Source organism: Schistocerca piceifrons, chromosome 1 (genome assembly GCF_021461385.2).
Source record: "Schistocerca piceifrons isolate TAMUIC-IGC-003096 chromosome 1, iqSchPice1.1, whole genome shotgun sequence".
Lineage (NCBI taxonomy): Eukaryota > Metazoa > Arthropoda > Insecta > Orthoptera > Acrididae > Schistocerca > Schistocerca piceifrons.
Window position 1 is genome coordinate 489,905,367 of NC_060138.1, and position 21,257 is coordinate 489,926,623.

The following is a 21,257-nucleotide window of genomic DNA, read 5'->3' on the forward strand; positions in this document are numbered from 1 at the left end:
CTCTATGTATGTTTTAGTGTAAACTATGAATAGAATTACAAATTTTTACTGCTAAAGACTATTTAACTCATTAATTTGATAAAAATAAGCTAATATGGGAGGAATTTCTTGGTTTTAAGAGTGATATATAAAAAGCAGTGTATCATGTTTTCTGCAAATTCAACATGAATGATGAATGTGCTGGGCACAGTTTGGCGACTGTCAGTGATTTCAGATTCACAATGTTTTTAACACTGTCTCATAAGATTTTATTAATTGGGAAGTCATCAAAATATGTCTTGCAACACTTTCTTACAGCGAGTTTTCTTGCTTACCACTTTATGAGGCACCCATTGCAGTGCATTACTGATATGCCAATAATTGACCACATCTATGCATTTGTTGCCATCCTGCCACTCCTTTTTTTAAAAAAGTTAGAAAAATATTTATGACTGTCCTATTGGAGATATTGCTCTAACATGAGAACAAAAGGTTTCTCTAAAACAGTAGTATCATGTATCAGCAGAAGATTACAATGTAATCATATTCCAATAATTATAGATGTGATGCCTATTGGAATAACAAATGTTTCTAACAAAACTTTCATTAAAAACAATGCTAAACTGAATTAGTTATTGATTGCAACTGATTTCAATTTAAACACTCCTGAGACATTAGTAAGACAAAGATCCATAAGTCATGCATCTGTAGAAATTAATGTTGTATGAGTAGTACTAACATTAGCTATGACATTTCATGGCAACTACAGCTCTCGTTGTAAAATAGGAGCATAAAAACCATTTTACACGCTGATGAGCTTACAACTGTTGTTTCATAAGATTCAATAGAGATTCCTCTTATTAATCAACTTATAAATGGTTTAACAATAACTGCCTTTCATTAAGGGCAGCGTACTTGCTCACAAAGGTGGTTTGTCAATGGGAAAACAGTGGCATTTGCAACAAAAAAATGGTTCAAATGGCTCTGAGCACTATGGGACTTAACAGCTATGGTCATCAGTCCCCTAGAACTCAGAACTACTTAAACATAACTAACCTAAGGACATCACACAACACCCAGTCATCACGAGGCAGAGTAAATCCCCTGACCCAGCCGGGAATCGAACCCGGGAACCTGGGCGTGGGAAGCAAGAACGCTACCGTACGACCACGAGCTGCGGACCATTTGCAACACAAATAGTTGTAACATCCACCGTAATCATCAGTTTGGGAGCCTTTTGTCTCTACCTATTCCATCATCTAAAGAAACTTCTACAAGGGAAATGTTCTGAGTTATGGTATCCACTGAGGGGTATTTTACATCCAGGTACACACATCAAGGATAGACCTATTCTACTGGGAAAATGTTGGACACTTTGGCCCCACAATACACACACCAAAAAAAAGTTTTGTATCATCCCAGTTCCCAGAACTCCTGAAGATAGACGTTGACTGTGGATATTGTATTGCAGACACAGTCCCTTTGACTGTTCAGAGATGTCACTAAACCTGCCCAAAGATCTAAACAACCACGCATGAGCAGCACCTATTAGACAGAGGGGGTCTGACGGCCGATCAGTTCCAGTCATTCTACCAGTAAGGAGGTACATGGCTCGTTTTTTTTCTGTAGTTCTATTATGCCTAGATAGTCAATACTAGGGTTTGATCACATCCACATTGTTACTTTCTGCCAGGAAGGGGTCTCAACAAAGTGTAATGTCTCTTGCAGCGGTCTCTCCACGATGTAATGTCTCTTGCAGCGGTCTCTCCACAATATTTTTAGAAATTTTATAAATTATATAACTCGGTACATATCTCGAAATATCTCTTCTTATCTTACCGATTCCTAAACTTTAATATACGATGATTATCAATGCAAAATAATTTCACGCCCTATTATTCCTTGGAGCGTGCATTTACTCCATGGAATAGCTTCTCTGCTATCTATGTTTTCTCTTATGAGAAGAATGATTCAGATCTTGCTGATTAGCTGTGAAAGAACAAAGATGTATATGTATGTATTGTTGAGCTAGTCGCCATCTTGATGAGATTCTGTATGAGAAGGAATTTAATACATGAACTAAAGTAAGTGTGTTCACGTATTATTTAACTGATTATTATTGACAGTGTTTGCTTACTACACTGTGTTGCACGGGATCAGTGGGAAACGTCTGATTTACACTGGACTAACCTGCCGTTTTGTACACTCAAGATATCCAGTTTATTACTTTCAATAAACGGGCTAACACGGTCTTACCAGCAGATCTCCGGTCTTCCCCATGTGATCACCGAAAGTTAATAATTATTACAAATGTTTTTAGGAGATCGACTGACAATTTTCGTCGCACCGAGACTTCGAAATTGCTTCACTGCCTTATGGAATTTAAGTTAAGCTCAATTTAATCAGGATAGAACAGTATTGAACCATGTGAATGTGAGCCTGCTTTGTGAATGAAAATTCCCTTAATATACGCATGTTTTTACTATCCTGATCAGTGAAGCTAAATCAGGCCGGTGTGAGAGAGGTTTTTAAATTTCAGATCCCACAAAAAAAATATTAAAAAGGGAGATGTCCAAGTGTCTCAGAGTGAACCAAAGCGATGTTGTTTGGCATGAAGGAGGTACAGAGAGACAGGAACTGTCGATGACATGCCTCACTCAGGTGTCAGGTGTATGACTGCTAACTATGGATTATGGCTTGGAAGAACCCTGACAGCAACGCAACCATGTTGAATAATAATTTTCGTGCTGTCACAGGACATCGTGTTATGACTCAAGCTGTGTGCAATAAGCTGCATGATGTGCAACTTCACTCCAAACATCCATGGCAAGGTCCATCTTTGCAACCACAACACCATGCAGTGCAGTACAGATGGGCTCAACAACATGCTGAATGGACCGCTCAGGATTGGCATCATGTTCTCTTCACACATGAGTGTCGCATATGCCTTCAACCAGATAATCGTCGGAGACATGTTTGGAGGCAACCCTGTCAGGCTGAAAGCCTTAGACACACTGTCCAGCGAGTGCAGCAAGGTGGAGGTTCCCTGCTGTTTGGGGTGGCGTTATGTGGGGCCGACATATGCTGGTGGTGGTAGTGGAAGGTGCTGTAAAGGCTGTATGATACATGAATGCCATCCTCGGACCAATAGTGCAACCATATCGCCTGCATATTGGTGAAGCATTCGTCTTCATGGATGACAATTCTCGCCCCTATCGTGCGTATCTTGTGAGTGACTTCCTTCAGGATAACGACATTGCTCGACTAGAGTGGCCAGCATGTTCTCCAAACATGAACCCTATCGAATTTGCCTGGGATAGATTTAAAAGGGTTGTTTATGGGCAATGTGACCCACCAACCACTCTGAGGGATCTACGCCGAATCACCGTTGAGGAGTGGGACAATCTGGACCAACAATGCCTTGATGAACTTGGGGATAGTATGCCACAACGAATACAGGCATGCACCAATGCAAGAGGACGCACTACTGGGTATTAGAAGTACCGGTGTGTACAGCAATCTGGACCACCACCTCTGAAGGTCTCGCTGTATGGTGGTACAATATGCAATGTTTGGTTTTCGTGAGCAATAAAAGGGCAGAAATGATGTTCATGTTGATCTCTATTCCAATTTTCTGTACAGGTTCCAGAACTCTCAGAACAGAGCTGATGCAAAACTTGTTTTGATGTGTGTATAAATACAATAGATTTTGGAGCTTTAAATGGCATATATTTAGTCTTATAGGACAAAATACTAAGATTGTGTTCAGTGTTTTACACTGACAATTTGACACATGCATAGGTATGAATTCCTCAATGCTGGGATTTGGAAAGAAATAATATTAACATATACATAATGTGCTGGGGACACCTTTAGCATTCAAAATTGCCTGAATGTTTTTGTACGTTGATGTAGTTTATATAATTCACTGCAAATGAAACTGCCCCAAGTATTTGAGAAATCCTGAAGGAGAATAACAAGCCCTTAGTTGTTTTTCCAATAAAGACCAAAATGGCTCGATAATATTCTAAGTTGGTGATCTAGGGTGCATTATTTCATTATATTGCTCAACAAACTTACCTCTGAGATTTCAGTCTGTGTGGATGAGGTTAATCTTATAGCAGCACCTCATCTCAGGATGAACAGTCACCTGAAGGCATTTCATTAGTTGATCAGTTATTTTTCCTTTCAACATGACACAGAAACCACAGAATGACCATCCAGATCATTACAGAGCCTCCACTACACTTCACACTTGTAAAACACTGCCCCTGACATTTTACATGCATGGGCAGGTGATGCAGTACAGAGCTGTATAAAAGCATGTTTCCTTTTGTTTGGTCACTCATGTTTTGCGCTCTTTGCATCTGTGAAGACTCTTCTTGATATACAAGAGGTTAAGCTAGGTATTCTGTGATGAGCAGCCTTTTTAAGCTGTCCTCACCTAACAGTTTTCACTGGTGCTTCCTTTCTAGAAATATAGTAAGCTTTGCAGTCATTTTCTTTGTAGTGATCTTCTTATAAGTGGTCACAATGATGTTTAACACTTTTCTGCCTCTACCAATAATTTTGGTCCTCAGCCCACACCTCCAACTGTGATTTTAGCAGATAAAATTTTCCCACGGTCTGTATGCTGTTGTGGCACTTAATACAATAGCTATACATTACTGTAGTGGATCTGTGGCTGTTGCAATGGATGCACTATAAGACGAGCAGCTTTTGTGGTTCTGAGATACCATTCTTTAAACCTAGGAATGCAATTTGGCAATAAACGTTAACATGATCATTTGACAATAAATGTTAATATGATTCAAATCACAGGGAAGTTTGGAAAAAAAATGACTTTATGAAGTAGAAATATTCACAAATGTTACTGTTTTACCTTCCTGCTCAATACATTTATGCTTAATTGTGTCTACTACCTGCACATTTCAATCATTCATGTATTTAGCCAGATTTTCATACTGAGACACAACTAAACATAACTGCAAGCTCAACTTGTTCACATATTAGAAAAATACACATTTCAGTTACACATGAAGTGTAATGTACAAGATTGTATTAACACAATGGATGTCTACTATGACACAGTTCTGCACACTACTGTACCAGATACTTGTAGACTAAACACACAATCATCCATGTACACATAATTTACTTCATACAGTATCGCAAGCTATAAAGCACTCCCTTTATTCCTACATACCTGAAGGCATAGCGTTCTCTGTAAAGTCCATGCACTGTGCTAAATATCAGTTGGTAGTATGCAATTGTGCCATCTTGACATCCAAGGGCCTATAACATAACAATATGTTCAAATAACATTGGTCTCCCAAAAAAAAAATCTACAACGTGTCAAAATAAACACATAACATACCACATAATTGGAATCTGGGCGGGCTGCACAGCACCATACCCATGAAGACTGTTCTTCTCCAACCGTTCCAAGACGTATTCCATCTTTTGTCATCAATGTACACGTTTTATTTGATCCACCAAGGAGAAGATATTCACCATTATTGAAATAACTAACACAAAGGGGATCAAAGCCAATATTGCGCTCTTTGCCCACCTGTTTCAGAACAATGAATAATGATTTCACAAAAGGAGAGAAGAAAAGTAAAGGAATGTCAAACTTTACCCTGCACTTACCAGTTTGCCACCCATAGTGTAAAACGATAAACCTTGACCCCAGTCCGCAATGCATAACACGTCAAAATTGTCTTCCCTATAAAGAGACAAGAACAAAGTAATTCATAGGCCATTGCACTTTGATCACTAATAAGATTTTATTATAATAATGAAATTCCTGGATGGAGAAGTACGTACAATAAGGGAAAGGCATTTACTCACCTATTGCAGACTGATGTGTGGAGCACAGAGACATGCACACAGAAAAGAGCATTCACACTGGCTTTTGAACTCTTGCTCTTTTTCTAGCAAAAGTCCACACATCCACACACACACACAAGCACAAAGGCACCCAAACACACATTCCCATGACCACAGCAAGAGTATGCATTTGTGTGTGTGTGTGTGTGTGTGTGTGTGTGTGTGTGTCAATGAATGTACTTCTGCTAGAAAATCCTGTTTACTGTTGATGCATCTCTGTGCTCCATGCATTGGTCCACTGTAGGTGATTGGTTGCCTTTTCCTCAAGGTACCTAATAAGATTTTGCATCTTCCAGCATCGCTAATTATTCAGAGATGCAACTTGGTGATATGGACAAAGTTAATTCAGGCAAACAGAAATTTCCTATTATGTTCTCATGCATTTATTGTTATTAATGTATGATAGTAATACAGGTAATTGCAACAGTTAATATTATCAATTCATATGAATACTAAAAAAGTCTCATACAATCAATTAAATATTTTGCTTGAATTTGTTATGGGAACAGTGTTTTGGAGGTGGAAAGAGGGGAAGGAGGGAGGGGGGGGGGGAGAATGCAGAGGGGGAGGGAAGGACGGAAGGAGGGAGAGAGGAAGGCAGGCAGGGATGGAAAGAGAGAGAGAGAGATATATATATAGAGAGAGAGAGAGAGAGAGAGAGAGAGAGATAGAGAGAGAGAGAGAGAGGAGAGAACTCAGTTGTGTTCTGCTATGATCACTGCTGTAGAAATGATAAATCCTTCCACAGCTGCTGTAATCTACTGATAAATAGCCTGAGTTTCAGCTTCAGCTTTTGATGTAAGACAGCACTATTCACAAATCAGGGACATACTTTCATCTATATGGAAGTGTATGTAAATACCTACAGCATTTTTTTATACTTACTATTCAGTGTTTGGCCTAGAATATAAGACTAGTGCTCAACTATCATTACAGCAGCATCAGCCGGAGGAGGGGGAAGGGGGTGGGGGGTGGGGGGAGGAGTAGAGGTACACTAAGAACTAAATTGTGTGTACTAGGACTCCAATGTTAGACTTCGTGTTACTTCTTGTTTCAATATGTTTCATGAGCACGAGGAATAAATGAGCATTTGCAGAAAATGATGAAAATTTCCCAACAAGCATTAATGCTTCAGAAACCCATTAGCAAATCATAAAGCACATGGGGCTAACAACCAATGACAAACAAAAGCATTTATACTTACAAATTAAATCACTGACTATTAATTCCTCAACATCCGTAGTAGTAGAGCTATGCCTAACACAGCTGATATCAAGAAATTCACAGACAGAAAATTAATTTTGAAGTACTTCATGGAGCTGTGGATCATCAACAATATCTGTTCTTTCAGCTATGCCTTTATTGCACCACTCAGATACAGCACTGTGGAAAAAATTACTGTACTAAGTACATGCCAGCAAAAGAGATAAGTTGGGGTCTTCCCTCCTAATACACATAAAATATGTTCTGCTCATTAGTCATCTTCAGATAACAGTTAAGTCTCATTACACACTGACAGAATACAAAATCGTAACACCAACAAGGAGTTGTGTGACAAAAGAAGGCTTGTAGGTGTGTTCCTACACCAGAAAGCTGATGTCTCTTCACAATTTGCACATCCCACACGAGTGGTACCAGTAGTGGCACTATGAGGATGCAAATTAGTTTTGCTTTAAATAAACATTGTAACGGTCCTGAGTGTTAGTTAACTTTGAGAGTGGACGTGGTGAGTTGATGTTAGCCAAGAATGCCTTTAAGGTGATAAAGATACCAGTATCAACACCTCACTGAGTTTGAATAAGGTCATGTAATAGAACTACGAGAAGCTGGATGTTCTTTCTGCATTATTGCAGAAAGACTTGGCAGGAATGCAGTCACTGTACATGATTACTGGCACCATGGTCGTAGGAATGTACAGTTCCACGAAGATCAGGCTGAGGACGGCCATGTGGCGCTACCGAGAGGGAAGACTGTTGTGTTCAGTGTATGGCTCTGGTACATTGTACTGCATCTGCAGCAGCAATATGAACAGCAGTTGGCACCACAGTGATGTAACAAACTGTTACAAATCAGTACTACAAGGGCAGTTCCAAGCCAGACGTCCTGTAGCATCCATTCCACTGACCCCAAACCACCACCATTTGCGTCTTCAGTGGTGTCAAGTGAGAGCTCATTGGAGGGCAGGGTGAAGGTTTGTTGTGGCTTCTGATGAACGCTGGTTCTACCTCAGGATTACTGATGGCCACGTATGGTTATGAGGAGGCAAGTTGAGGGACAGCAACCCAACTGTCTGTGTGCTAGACACATTGGATCTACACCTGGAGTTATGGTCTGGGGTCCGATATGTATGACAGCAGGCACATTCTTGTCATTATGACTACAAATTTGTATGTCAATCAGTTGATTTGATTTGTTGTGCTGCCATTCGTGAACAGCATTCCAGGAAGTGTTTTCAAACAGGATAATACTCATTCACATACTGCTGTTTCAATCCAATATGCTCTACAGAGTGTCAACATATTGCCTTGGCCTCACTCGATCACCAGATCAGTATCCAAACACACTTGGGACATCATCGGATGACAACACCAGTGTCATCAACAAACAGTGTTACCTGTACGTGTATTGATCAACTATGTGCAACAGGCATAGAACTCCATCTCACAAACTAACATCTCGCACCTGTACAACACAATGCATGAATGTTTGCATGCTTGCATTCAACATTATGGAGGGTACACCCCTTATTAATGTTCCAGCATTTCACATTTGCATTGGCTTATCTTCCTTCCCCACCCCTCCACCCCCAATACTTCAATACACCTCTCTCTTTCCGTGCTTGTGTGAGCAATTAGATCTCCCACTGTTATGACCTATACAATTAATGGTCTCTCTATTTCCTCTTCACAGTCCTCATCCTCTTTAGCACCATATCCAGCTTGTGAGGCATATATTTGTAGAACTTCCATAACACTCCTTTTTACTTTCACTCTGACCTTCATCAACCAGTCACTTGTTCCCTTCATTTCACCATTCCCACTACAGTGCAGCATACATTCACTCTTCAGTTTTCTACTTCCTCTACCTTTCCACCTGATTTCTGACAATCCTAGAATATATACTGTTATAACTTCAAGTTGAACAAATATATTTCAAGGAAGACGCAATACATGAAAGTCACAGATCAAGTAAACAGAGTAAGACGAGTGTACACTTTAACAGTCAAATCATAACTGAGTCCAAGTCTAGCGGCCGCTGGCTGGCTGGCCGCTTAGCTGGTGCTGCTGCTGCATGGCTGGTAGACAGCGCCGCACGTAGAGGACGCGCGTAACTGTGCAGTGGCTCTTTGAAAGATCGGCGAGTCACAACACTTTTCCCCCCTTTGAATTTTTTGCACAGGTCTTGATGGAGGTGGCCTGTAGTTGCTAACGTCCATACGTGTTGTTTGACTGGCCATAAAGTCTCAAGGAGGAGGCTTCCCGTACGGACGGAAGTGTCCCCGATGATAATGGGTCGAGATGACAGGAGACGTGGGGGTCGAATCTGCTGGGGCCCCGTGCACCAATCTGCCCGTTGCGGCAAGTCCGGTTGTTATAACAGGAGACATGTGCATTGTGTCCGCATCCGTAGGAGAAGGAGGTGAGTAGAGTTGCTCCGACAGATGATGGTGATCTGCTTCCTGCATGGGCAGGTCTCCTGGTGGCGTCTGTCCTTGTGTTGGCACCGATATGATGGTGAGAGGACTGCGTTGTGAGTAATGAGAGATTCCAGTGTCCCGAGCATCAGGTAGGGCCGAAGGTGGTGTAGCAGCATCCGGAACAGGCATTGCCAGCACATGAGGCCGAAGCTGGTAAGAATGACGCACTGCAACACCCGTGTCCGTCTGGATTTCATACAGGCGTTGGCCACCGTGTCGTAAGATGCGGCCAGGACTCCATTTTGGCCGCCTGCCACATTCCCATACCCATACAAGATCGTCGGCGGTGAACCGGCCAAGCGAAGGCACCCGCGGCCGTTTGGTGGAAGGCCGCAGAAGATGAAGTAGCGTGCGGGGCTGTCGGCCATGTAAGAGCTCAGTCGGGCTGTGGTCGCCCATGGAGGTGAAACGGTAAGAATCCAGAAATTGGAGAAGCACATCATCAGCAGAAGAAATCAAGAGTTTCCTCATCTGAGACTTAAATGTGCGGACCAGTCGTTCAGCCTCACCATTTGACTGTGGATGGAACGGAGGGGCCGTGACATGCATGACACTGTGACGGGCACAAAAATCCGCAAAATTGGAAGAGGCAATTGCGGACCATTATCAGTAACAAGAGTAGAGGGAAGGCCTTCCAAAGAGATAATGCGAGATAGAGCATTGGTGGTTGTCGCGGTGGTAGGCGACGTGCAACGGACAATGAAAGGAAAGTTAGAGTAGGCGTCAATAACGAGAAGCCAATAAGTACCTAAAAAAGGTCCCGCGAAGTCAGCATGAATACGCTCCCAGGGCTTCTCAGGCGAAGGCCACGGTGACAAAGATGACTTCGGTGTGGCGACCTGTGACGCACAAGGGCCCCAGGCAGCAACCATGTGTGCGATTTCAGAGTCGATGCCAGGCCAGTACACATGACGGCGTGCCAGAGATTTTGTGCGAGAGACACCCCAGTGCCCATGGTGAAGGAGGCGCAAGACTGAAGCATGCAAAGACGCAGGTACCACAACACACAGCGAAGCAGTTTCAGTGGAAAGGAGGATAACACCATCCCTAGCCGTGAGGCGGTAACGCAAAGCGTAGTAGTTCCGCAACGGATCAGAAGTCTTAGCGGATGGAAGATCTGGCCAACCCTTCTAAATACAGTGTAAAACCTGGGAGACGGTAGGGTCAGAACCCGAAGCAGATGCCAGCCAGTCCCCGGTGATGGGGAACCTGTCCACAACCCGCTGCTCGGCAACATCCAGGTGTAAACACAAAAGTTCGTCCCTATCAAATGACTGATCAGGACCCATGGGAAGGCGAGAGAGTGTATCAGCATTCGCATGTCGAGCCGTCAGCCGGAAATGACTCTCATAATTGAAACGAGACAAGTAAAGAGCCCAACACTGGAGGTGGTGTGCAGCCTCGTCGGGAAGTGACGTCGATGGATGAAACAAGGAAACAAGTGGTTTGTGATCCGTAACAAGATGAAATTTGGATCCATAGAGAAAAACACCAAACTTATGAAAAGCATAAATAATGGCCAAAGCTTCTTTTTCAATTTGAGAATACTTCTGCTGGTCATCCGTAAGCATTTTGGAGGCTTAAGCAATGGGTTGTTCAGAACAGTCAGAAAAAGGGTGCACAAGGACTGCACCGACCCCATATTGAGAGGCGTCCGTGGCAAGAACAAGATGTTGGCCAGGTCGATAAGTAGCCGGGCACGAGGCCTGTTTCAGCATAGTCTTCAATTTCTGGAAAGCCGCACTGCATGACGCGGACCAGTGAAAAGGCATGTTTTTATGCAACAGGCGATGCTACGGCTGAGCCACTGAAGCAGCAGACAGTAAAAACTTGTGATAGTATGCTATTTTCCCCAAGAAGGCCTGCAGTTCCTTAACAGATGTAGGGCGAGGAAGGGCATTGATCGCAGTGACAGTTTGCTGAAGTGGATGAATACCATCCCGAGAGAGTTGAAACCCCAAGTACTAGATAGATGCCTGAAAAAAATTTGATTTCTGAAGATTACACTTAAGACCGTCAGTCTGTAAGACATGAAAAAGTGTGCAGAGATTTTGAAGATGTTCGTCAGTGGTGGAGTCAGTGACAACAATGTCGTCCTGGTAATTTATACACCCAGGGACAGTGAGCAATAATTGTTCCAAGAATAGCTGAAAGAGAGCAGGGGCGCCGGCAAACCCAAATGGCAATCGTTGGTATTGATACAGGCTGAAAGGCATGTTAAGGACCAGAAACTCCCGGGAAGCAGCGTTGAGAGGAAGTTGATGATAAGCTTCTGACAGGTCAAGTTTAGAAAAATACTGGCCTCCAGCAAGTTTAGTGAACAATTCTTCAGGTCGAGGCATAGGGTAAGTGTCGATAAGACATTGAGCATTTACAGTGGCTCTGAAATCACCACAGAGACAAATATCACCATTTGGCTTAGCAACGACAATGACAGGAGAGGACCACTCACTGAAAGTGACAGGAAGCAAGACCCCTGAAGCAGTGAGACGATCCAGTTCCCGTTTGACCTGATCACGAAGGGCCATAGGAATGGGCCGAGCCCGAAAAAACTTAGGCCGAGCAGTGGGTTTGAGTGTGATATGAGCTTCAAAGTCGTTTGCACGGCCTAACCCAGGAGAAAAAAGGGACGAAAATGTCGTCGACAAGGAATCCAATTGAGCATAAGGAATAGCATCAGAGACGATATTGAGAGAGTCATCCATGGAGAACACAAAAATGCGAAAGGCATCAAAACCAAAAAGATTCTCCACGTTACTATGGTCAACCACAAATATGGGAACAGTGCGAACGACAGATTTGTAAGATACCTCAGCATCAAATTGTCCCAACAGAGAAACCTTCTGTTTACTGTAAGTCTGTAATTGCCTAGTGACAGGTGACAGGATCGGAGAACGCAACTGAAGATACGTCTGAGAATTAATGATAGAGGCAGCAGAACCAGTATCCACCTGCATGCGAACATGTCGACCAAGTATTTGGACAGTGAGGAATAACTACCCTGAAAGGGAAGAAGTGCAATTGACAGACAACACAGAATCAGAATCAGCATCATGTTCATGAACATCATGTATGCGGTCGGATTTGCAAACAGATGACACATGACCCTTTTTTTTTTTTTTTTTTTTTTTTTTTGCATTTGTGACACACGGCCCAACGTTGTGGACAATCTTCGGTGAATGCTTCGAAAAACACTGCGGACATGAAGGAAGTTGCCGTGTGTTTTGCTGCAGTTTCTTAGAGGTTTGTTTACGGTTAGGCCGAGGCTGTGCTTGGGAGCGTACTGCAGCCAAGTTGGCCAGCAGGGACATGCCACACACTTCGTCACCATCGCGCTGAGGTTATATTTCCCTGACATCGCCCCATGCCTCTATTTGCTCTCCAGCGGCGCGAGAAATTTCAAAAGACTGAGCGATGTATAGGACTTAATCTAGATTCGGATTTGCCAACTGAAAGGCACATTGCCTAACTTCTTTGTCGGGCACCAATCGGATAAGAGCATCCCGTACCATGGAATTGGCATAGGATTCTTTGTGAACTTCAGTAACAAATTGACACTTCCTACTGAGGTCGTGAAGTTCAGCAGCCCAAGCGCAACAGGATTGATTCGGTTGTTTTTGACAACAATAAAAGGCAACACGAGAGGTTACCACATGCGTTTGCTTTTGAAAATAGACAGACAGAAGGGAGCACATTTCAGCAAAGGACAAAGACGCAGGATCTTTCAAAGGAGCCAATTGTGACAACAACCGATACATTTGAGGTGAAATCCATGAAAGGAACAGAGACTTACATGTTTGTTCATCCGCAACACGAAATGGCACGAAGTGCTGTCAAAGACGTTTTTCGTAATCAGACCAGTCTTCCGCCGTCTCGTCGTAAGGAGGAAAAGGAGGTAGAGACAACGACGAGAGACGCCCTGCATTTGATGCCGCGATGAAATCACGAATTGCATTTGTGGGAAGTGTTTGCTGTTCTATGAGACCTTGCAATAGTTGCTCTAAAGTAGCCATGGAAACATGTGGGTCAACTATGGAAAAGAAAAATCACTACCTCGTCACCAATTGCTATAACTTCAAGTTGAACAAATATATTTCAAGGAAGACGCAATACATGAAAGTCACAGATCAAGTAAACAGAGTAAGACGAGTGTACACTTTAACAGTCAAATCATAACTGAGTCCAAGTCTAGCGGCCGCTGGCTGGCTAGCCGCTTAGGTGGCGCTGCTGCTGCTGCATGGCTGGCAGACAGTGCCGCATGTAAAGGACGCGCACAACTGCGCGGTGGCACTTTGGAAGATCGGTGAGTCACAACATATACAAGACAGGTTTGTAGTCTATCCTAGGTGCTATTCAATCTCTGCATAGAAGAAACAGTAAAGAAAACTAAAGAAAAATTTATAAAACAACTGCAGTTCAAGGGGAGGAAATAAAAACTTTAAGATTTGCCAATGACACAGTAATTATGTCAGGAAAAGGCTTGAACACTCAATTGAACCTTATGGATAGCATCTTGGAAAAATGTTGTACGATGAACGTTAACAAAAATGTAAACAGAGCAATGGACTGCAGTCAAATTCAACAGATTATTACGAGATAATTGTTTTAGGAAATGATATACCAAAAGCAGCAGAAGAGTTTTGTTATTTGGTTAGCAAAATAATCAATGAAGGCAGAAGTACATATGATATAAAATGAAGACTGGGATTAATAAGAAAAGCTTTTTTGAAAAAAAGAAGTATGTCAACACCTAACATATATTTAAGTGTTAGGAAGTCTTTCTGAAAGTATTTGTGTGGAGTGTAGCCCTATATGGAAGTGAAATATGAACAATAAACAGCAGGGAGAAGGACAGAATAAGAGATTTTGAAACGTACTGCTACAGAGGAATGCTAAAAATTAGATGGGTTGATCAAATAAATAATGAAGAGATACTGAAATTAACTGAAGCAAGAAGAGCTTTACTGCACAACTTGATTAAAAAATGAATAGATAACATCCTAAAACATCATTAAATACTTATCTGTTATCTGCTCCACATGTCAATGCCATGAAATCTTCCTGTTGGCACAAATGTAACTGTTCTAATTGGCGGTGGCTCAACTACAGAAGCCAGGGAAATGGACCCCGGAAGAGGAAAATAGGCTTGACATGTGAGTCGGTCTGTAGGGGAGCAGAGACTCTTGAACACCACACAGAGTCAGGCATGGAGGGAAGCATCAAATGCGACCAGCATGAATCACTGAACCACTAACACGCAGAAGCATGTCATGATGTGTTATGAAGACCTGATCCAAGCTGGTCAAAAACAGGTGTGGCCTATCGTTGCTGGCCAAGTAAACACTTGGGTCAGTGGTTCTGTTCATGCAACACTTCGTACATGCTGTCTGTGAGAACTTGCTGCACTACTCTGCAGCAAGACCCACGCCCCATCAGCTGCATTCATATCTATGTCCACTGGTGGGGATACTAAAGTGGGCAGCTTGAGTTTGATTCCTGCAGCGGCGAATATTTTAAACAAAGGCACTCCTACAAATGAGTATTTCCGTGCAAAGTAAAACACAAAAAAATGAAAAAAATAATAATTTACCATATAGCAGAGATGCTGAGTCACAGATAGGCACAACAAAAAGACTCACAACTGTTAGATTCCATCCTGGATTTTTAATTGTTTGAAAAACAGTAATTTGCAATTTTTAAATTTAATTGATCTTTATAAAAAATCGATAATTAAGGATTTATATTTGCAGTAAAAATGGACTTTTGTTTGCAATATGTAATCCATTCTAATATTCTAAATGCCAAAGTAACTATGTGTGTTATGTTTTCACAACTTAGTCGCTGAACTGATTTCGATGAATTTTGGTATGCAGACAGCTTGAACCCTGAGGATGTACTTAGGTTACTTAAGAAAGTGCATAGAACAAGATATATACTGATATTAAGAGTGTCATGTGAATTAGGGAAAAACATTTACTTTTTGAAAAAGCTATTTACTCTTTGACTTTTATTGATTGGTATGTTCTATGCAATAGATTTAATGCAATGAACACAATGCTTAGACAATCACCGATATGTTATATCTATGTGTTGCTACCAATATCATAAAATGTGAAAATAACTGTGTCTGGTACGTTTTCACAAGTAAACCGCTGAATCCATTTCGATGAAATCTAATATGGAGCTAGCTTGAACCCTGAGAAAGAGCATCAGATACTTTAGAAAGTAAAAAAACAAAAAACAAAGGAAAGAGACTTGACCCCTAAGAGGGTGATGTAGGGAATGGAAGAACTTTCTTTTTTTACATCAGTGAACATAAACCATGTTAAAAAAATTATTAAATTTGTTGCATAATGTAACGTTGTATACATATAGCTACTTCAATCACATGATGTGTAGATGCACGCTCCTACGTGTGCTCCGTCATCATGCATTGGGGATAGATTTGGGGAGGGGGGGAGGGGGCTGAGCTAAGGTTACTTGAACAGTCATACACTTGAGGGTAGCTGAAATTATTGCTTGTACAATAGCTTACTTGCTCACCATCACTCATCATAACAAAACTGATATATGAGTGCAGCTGTGAGTAATACGAAGGTAAGTCAATTATTATCTTCGATTTAGTTACATTTTTGTTTATTTTGGTAGTACTGTCATTTTACGTTGATGATGCGTGCTTTGTTTATTTGTTGTTATATCATTGCAATTTTCAAGCTGCTAGGTTAGTTTCATTATCGCTGCCAAGCTGTTAATCATGGCAGCTCCGATGTCTATTTGCACCAAAGAGGAAGAACATTCAGTGATCCGTTTTTTGTGGTCAGAAGGCGTATCAGGGGCCAAAATTTAAAACATTATTTCCCACATTTTACATTTTCCTGTATTTTACACCATTTTTCTAAAGTCCCTTGAAAAGTGTAAAAGTGGGGTTTCACTGTATTTAATAAATATTATGCATAACCAAATGTTATTAAGTCTAAAAATAAAATTCAGATATTACTACAGGATGGTCAAGCTCGAACAGATGGATACTGGTGAACTGTCAGACTTATTGAGCTAAGGGATACTAGAACAACTGGGATACTAGAACAACTGGAGAAAGGCAAGCAAAATCAAGTAATGGAAAGTCCAGAGTGGAATAATAGCAATAGGGAAAGGACATATTGCTACTCACTACATACAGGAGCCACTGAGCTGCAGACATGCATGATTATGAGCTGCAGACATGCATGATTACCTCCACCTTAAGGAGGCTACACCATTACCTCAACCACATCAAACCTACCAACCATCAACAATACCTCCACTTTAACAGCAATAACCCATTCTGCATCCAGAAATCACTTCCATACAGCCTAGCCACAAACACTCACCACATCTGTAGGGATATGCAGTCCTTCTCCAAATTGGTCAAGGGTCTCACTGAGGCCTTCGCAGACCGTACTTATCCTCTCAACCTTGTCCAGGAACAGATCTCCTGTGTCTTGTGTCCCCAGTCATCTACCATCCCCAAAATAACCACTGTCCAGTGGGTTGAAGCAGTGAAGGGAATAGTCAGTTGGAGAATGGGAACTAGTGACTCAGAACTATCCAGGACTGGAGCAACTGAATCACATTCTCCACCAGGGTATCAACCACCTCTCCTCATGCCCTGAAATAAGAATTATCTGCCCCCCCATTATACTCCCCAGACCCTCCCACAGTGCTATTCTGATACCCCCCCCCCTCCCAAAACACTATATTCTTGCTGATTGCTTCACAGCCAGTGTTTGCCATCTGGATTTTTCTCATCAACACTGGCTTTCCTGAAATGAGCTGGTGTGAACCCTCCTTATAATATATACTTCATTCCTGTAGCTCACCTTCTGATATCCTGGCCTGGCAATTTTGGAGGCCCACCGGAGGGCCTGGAAAATGATAACGGCTATTACATGGCCGTACTACATCTACAAGCACTGGCCTCACCGATGGAGAGCTGGCTGTGAAGGCATGCCCCTCTGGCAAGCCTATCAGTGCTCGCAGCTGCCTTTTACAGCTAGCAGCACAGCAATTGTCTCCTCAGTCATGATTTCACTGTGCTCTTGTATTGATCTCACTACACATCATTGTTTTGGTTTCTGGATTCACAGCATCTTAAGTTTTTGGCTCTCGCCTTCCTTGTTGGACTTGTTATACATGCCATCTCTGTTGTCCTTCCTCTAGTTGTTATCTTCCTGTTATTTTGGTGACATGTTGCTGATGGCTGTTCCAGTCACTGCAGCCTTGGACTCAACCTTCACTAGTTCCTGTCCACCACCTGCCTATCCCCTTCCCTGAATCAACTCTAGTACTGCACACACCTTCACTTCTGTCAACACATCTACATAATCCTTTCCTCTTCCCTACTTCTCCCCCTCATTTTTCCTTTCCTCATCCTCTTCTCCCCCAGCACAGCCTCTAGGTGCTGCACCTAACAGCCCTATCCGGTTCACACAATGTACCTCCACACTCCCACAGAGAGCCCTAGCATCTTTCCCCATTCCTAAACTGCTATTCCTCCTCCTTTCCACCCCATGCATCTTTCTTACCTCCGCTATCCACCCCTGCTAGAGTGCTGCTCACGATAGAGACAGTTGCAGTTGGGCCTTAGTGCCCAAAGACGACAGTGTCCCGTGTATGAGTTCTCCTTGTGTGAATTTTCTGTTTCTGAAGAAAGAATTTGAAAGCTGAAATACTTCTAGCATTTTCTTTTCTTTTTTTTGTGCCTGTCTATGATTCAATGTCACCTCTATGATGTGAGTGGCAATCTACCCTTTCTATATTGATGGAAATACGAATGGGAAGATTATCAAATAAAAAGAAGAGGAAAACACAAAAGGAGGTGGAGTATTTTAATGAAGAACAAAAACTGAGAACAAACAACAAACTGCAGAGGGAACAGAACAAACTGCAAACTTGATGCAAGAAAGGTTATTTTGGTTTTACAGACTAACCTCAAGATTAACCAAAACAACTTTACATGAAAGATCATGGTCAAAAAAAAAAAAAAAAAAAAAAAAAAAAAAAAAAAAAAAAAAAAAAAAAAAAAAAAACTACCATATTCAACAGTTGAGTAAAACTGAGGATGATGATCAAAGGTCAGTTTGTGACATACAGGATGTCTGCACCAAAATGCACTATTTTTGAGGCAGTTTAAAAATAGTAAATCTTTCTTTGTTTCGGATCTGACTTGTTTGCTGAATGCAGAGGGTCTTGAAGTTGCTGCCTGATTTTTGTCACTGTTTGGCACATTTTCATTGTTTTATTGTTGTCAATCAAAGTGAAAATGGTGCCAATTCAGAAAAAGGGGGAAACTTTGCTTTGGTATGCAGAGCATAAATCCATTGTTACAGTGCAGAGATGTTTTGCTGTGTTCACAAGAAAGTGTGATCAGACACCAGCATTCCAACAAAGTTCATGAAAATCAAGTTGTCAGGCTTCACAGGAATTTCAGATGCCTCATCCAACTATCCTTACAGTCCTCAAAAAGTGGTTGCATCTGTATTCAAACAGGGTGCAGATTCTGCAGACAATGAAGCCCGATGACAAGCAATGGTGATACGGATTTGTAAGTGAAATGCTTAACCAAATCAACTAGAAAGGTGCTTTCTTGTCAAGTGTAATGTTTTTCAATGAGGCCACATTCCATGTCTCTGGGTCTGTGAATAAGCATAGTGTTCACATCTGGGGGTTATAGAACCCAAACAGTATTACAGAAAATGTGCAAGGTGGCCCAAAAGTGAACATCTGATGTGGCTTCAGGTGCAACAAGATAATTGGACTGTTCTTCTTTGTTGAGGACACTATCACAGGAATGATGTTCCTACACATGATGAAGGTGATTACTTTTCCCTGAACCTTTGGCTTCAACAAGGTGGTGCTCCACCTCAGTGGTTGTTTGATCTTTGGAAAATTCTGAATTGAACACTTCCAGGAAGTTGGATTGGATGTGGTGGACCCACAAATTGGCTTCCACATTCAACTGATATCACACCATTGGATTTGTCTTTCTGGGGCTACTTGAAGGACAGGGTGTTCGCCACTGCAATGTGGGACCTTCAAGATCTCTAAACACAAATTGTGGAAGTCATTGGCTCTATACTTGCATAGATATTGCAGTAGACTTGGATGGAAACTGAATATTCATTGCTCCACAGGGGTTCAAGTGAAAGTGTTTTGATTTGACATAATTTATTCTGAAAACTTAACTTGACACACATCTTATTTTGAGAGGAAATAAATGTATTTCATTTAATTTTGTGTTGGAAGCAAATTGAAAATAGGATATTTCAGTGTAAACATCCTACATAAAGTATTTCTTGGTATTTACACATATCTTGTGTGCTGGTAAGAAGTTTATTCTCACCCCTATGTACTTGGTATTCCACATAAAACCAATAAAATGAACTAACTGAAATAGAACAGGTATTAGTAACATTAAAAAGAAACATGTAGTTATCTGTTTATAAGAGACACTGGAAGTGATGACCATAGGCACTCAGGCATCGCCGACTTCGTGTGATGATGTTACCAGCAGCAGACTGTAATTCTGCAGGAGTTACATTAATTTCTCTAGTAATGTTCTGTTTAAGATGGTTTATTGCGAGAGGATTGTCAACATACACTTTGCTTTTTAGTGTGTCCCATAAATAAAATCACACAATGTTAAGTCCAACAACCTTGGGGGCCAGAGGCCACTACTGACACTTCTGTCTTCAAGGAGCATGTTGGTGATGTGGGCCGTACTTTGGTTGGATACGTGAGTGGCTCCTCCATCTTATTGGTGTTCTGCATACAGCTTCTCTGCATCTTTCAACTGTGCTTAGAAAGAGCCAAAGATCTCTAGATATCAGGCACTGTTTAAGGTTTAACTGAAAAATATGGGGACAACGATGCACAAGCCAGACAATGCACACCAAACACCCGTCTTCTTTGAGCGGAGAGGTACTCTATGCAGAATTTTATATTGGTTGTCCTGTGACAAATGTCTGTAATTCTAGGAGTTAACAAAACCTTGTCTCACCTGATACAAAGTAAAGCACAGGATCCAAGTAATCATTAGTAACTGATGTTAATAGCCAGATCAATACTAAACTCTTTTTCTCCTGGTCCTCAAATTTCAACTCTTGCACCACTCTCACATGATATGCTTTTAATTTTATATCTTTTAGCAAATGATGACACGATGTACAACATATCACCAACCAGCTGCAACAACCTCCTTACCAACTTACAGGGACTTCTTGTAATGTCCATGCAAATTCTGTCTATCATTTCACGGGTCTTCACTGTTGTTCGCCTTTACCTCTGCACATTCTAAACAGATCCTACAGCCCTCCATTTCTTGTACAGACACTGAATAGTGCTGGTTGTGGGGAGTTTCCTACCAGGATATTACACTTGAAACATTTCTTTACATTCCTTGATGGAGCCCGTCATTATGTAACACTCCACAACATCACTCCGCTGTTCTAATGCAAATTGTCCCATTTCTGTAACAGTTCAACAATACGAGCTTCTCACAACAAATGATGCACAAACACAAAGTTTTTGATAAAATTCAGGGTAGTCAACTTTTGAGACAGTGTTGGGACTTCACAAGGCATTTGACTTGAGTTGATTAACTGGTATGTGAGGCTTACCAGTTTTATGTAGGACAGACAACCCTGTTCTT

The 21,257-nt window shown here is 41.7% G+C and overlaps 1 protein-coding gene across 3 annotated transcripts in view; it reads right to left on the reverse strand.

The window, feature by feature from the left end:
- The window catches only part of LOC124795389 (intraflagellar transport protein 122 homolog), a 242,550-nt gene that overhangs the window by 184,471 nt on the left and 36,822 nt on the right, over window positions 1-21,257 (reverse strand). For all 3 annotated transcript variants that reach the window (XM_047259406.1, XM_047259414.1, XM_047259422.1), the window contains 3 exons: window positions 5,632-5,707; window positions 5,357-5,551; window positions 5,186-5,274 (listed from right to left, as the gene is read on the reverse strand). In XM_047259406.1, the coding sequence (XP_047115362.1) occupies window positions 5,186-5,274; window positions 5,357-5,551; window positions 5,632-5,707 (360 nt within the window). The remainder of the gene's footprint in view (window positions 1-5,185; window positions 5,275-5,356; window positions 5,552-5,631; window positions 5,708-21,257) is intronic.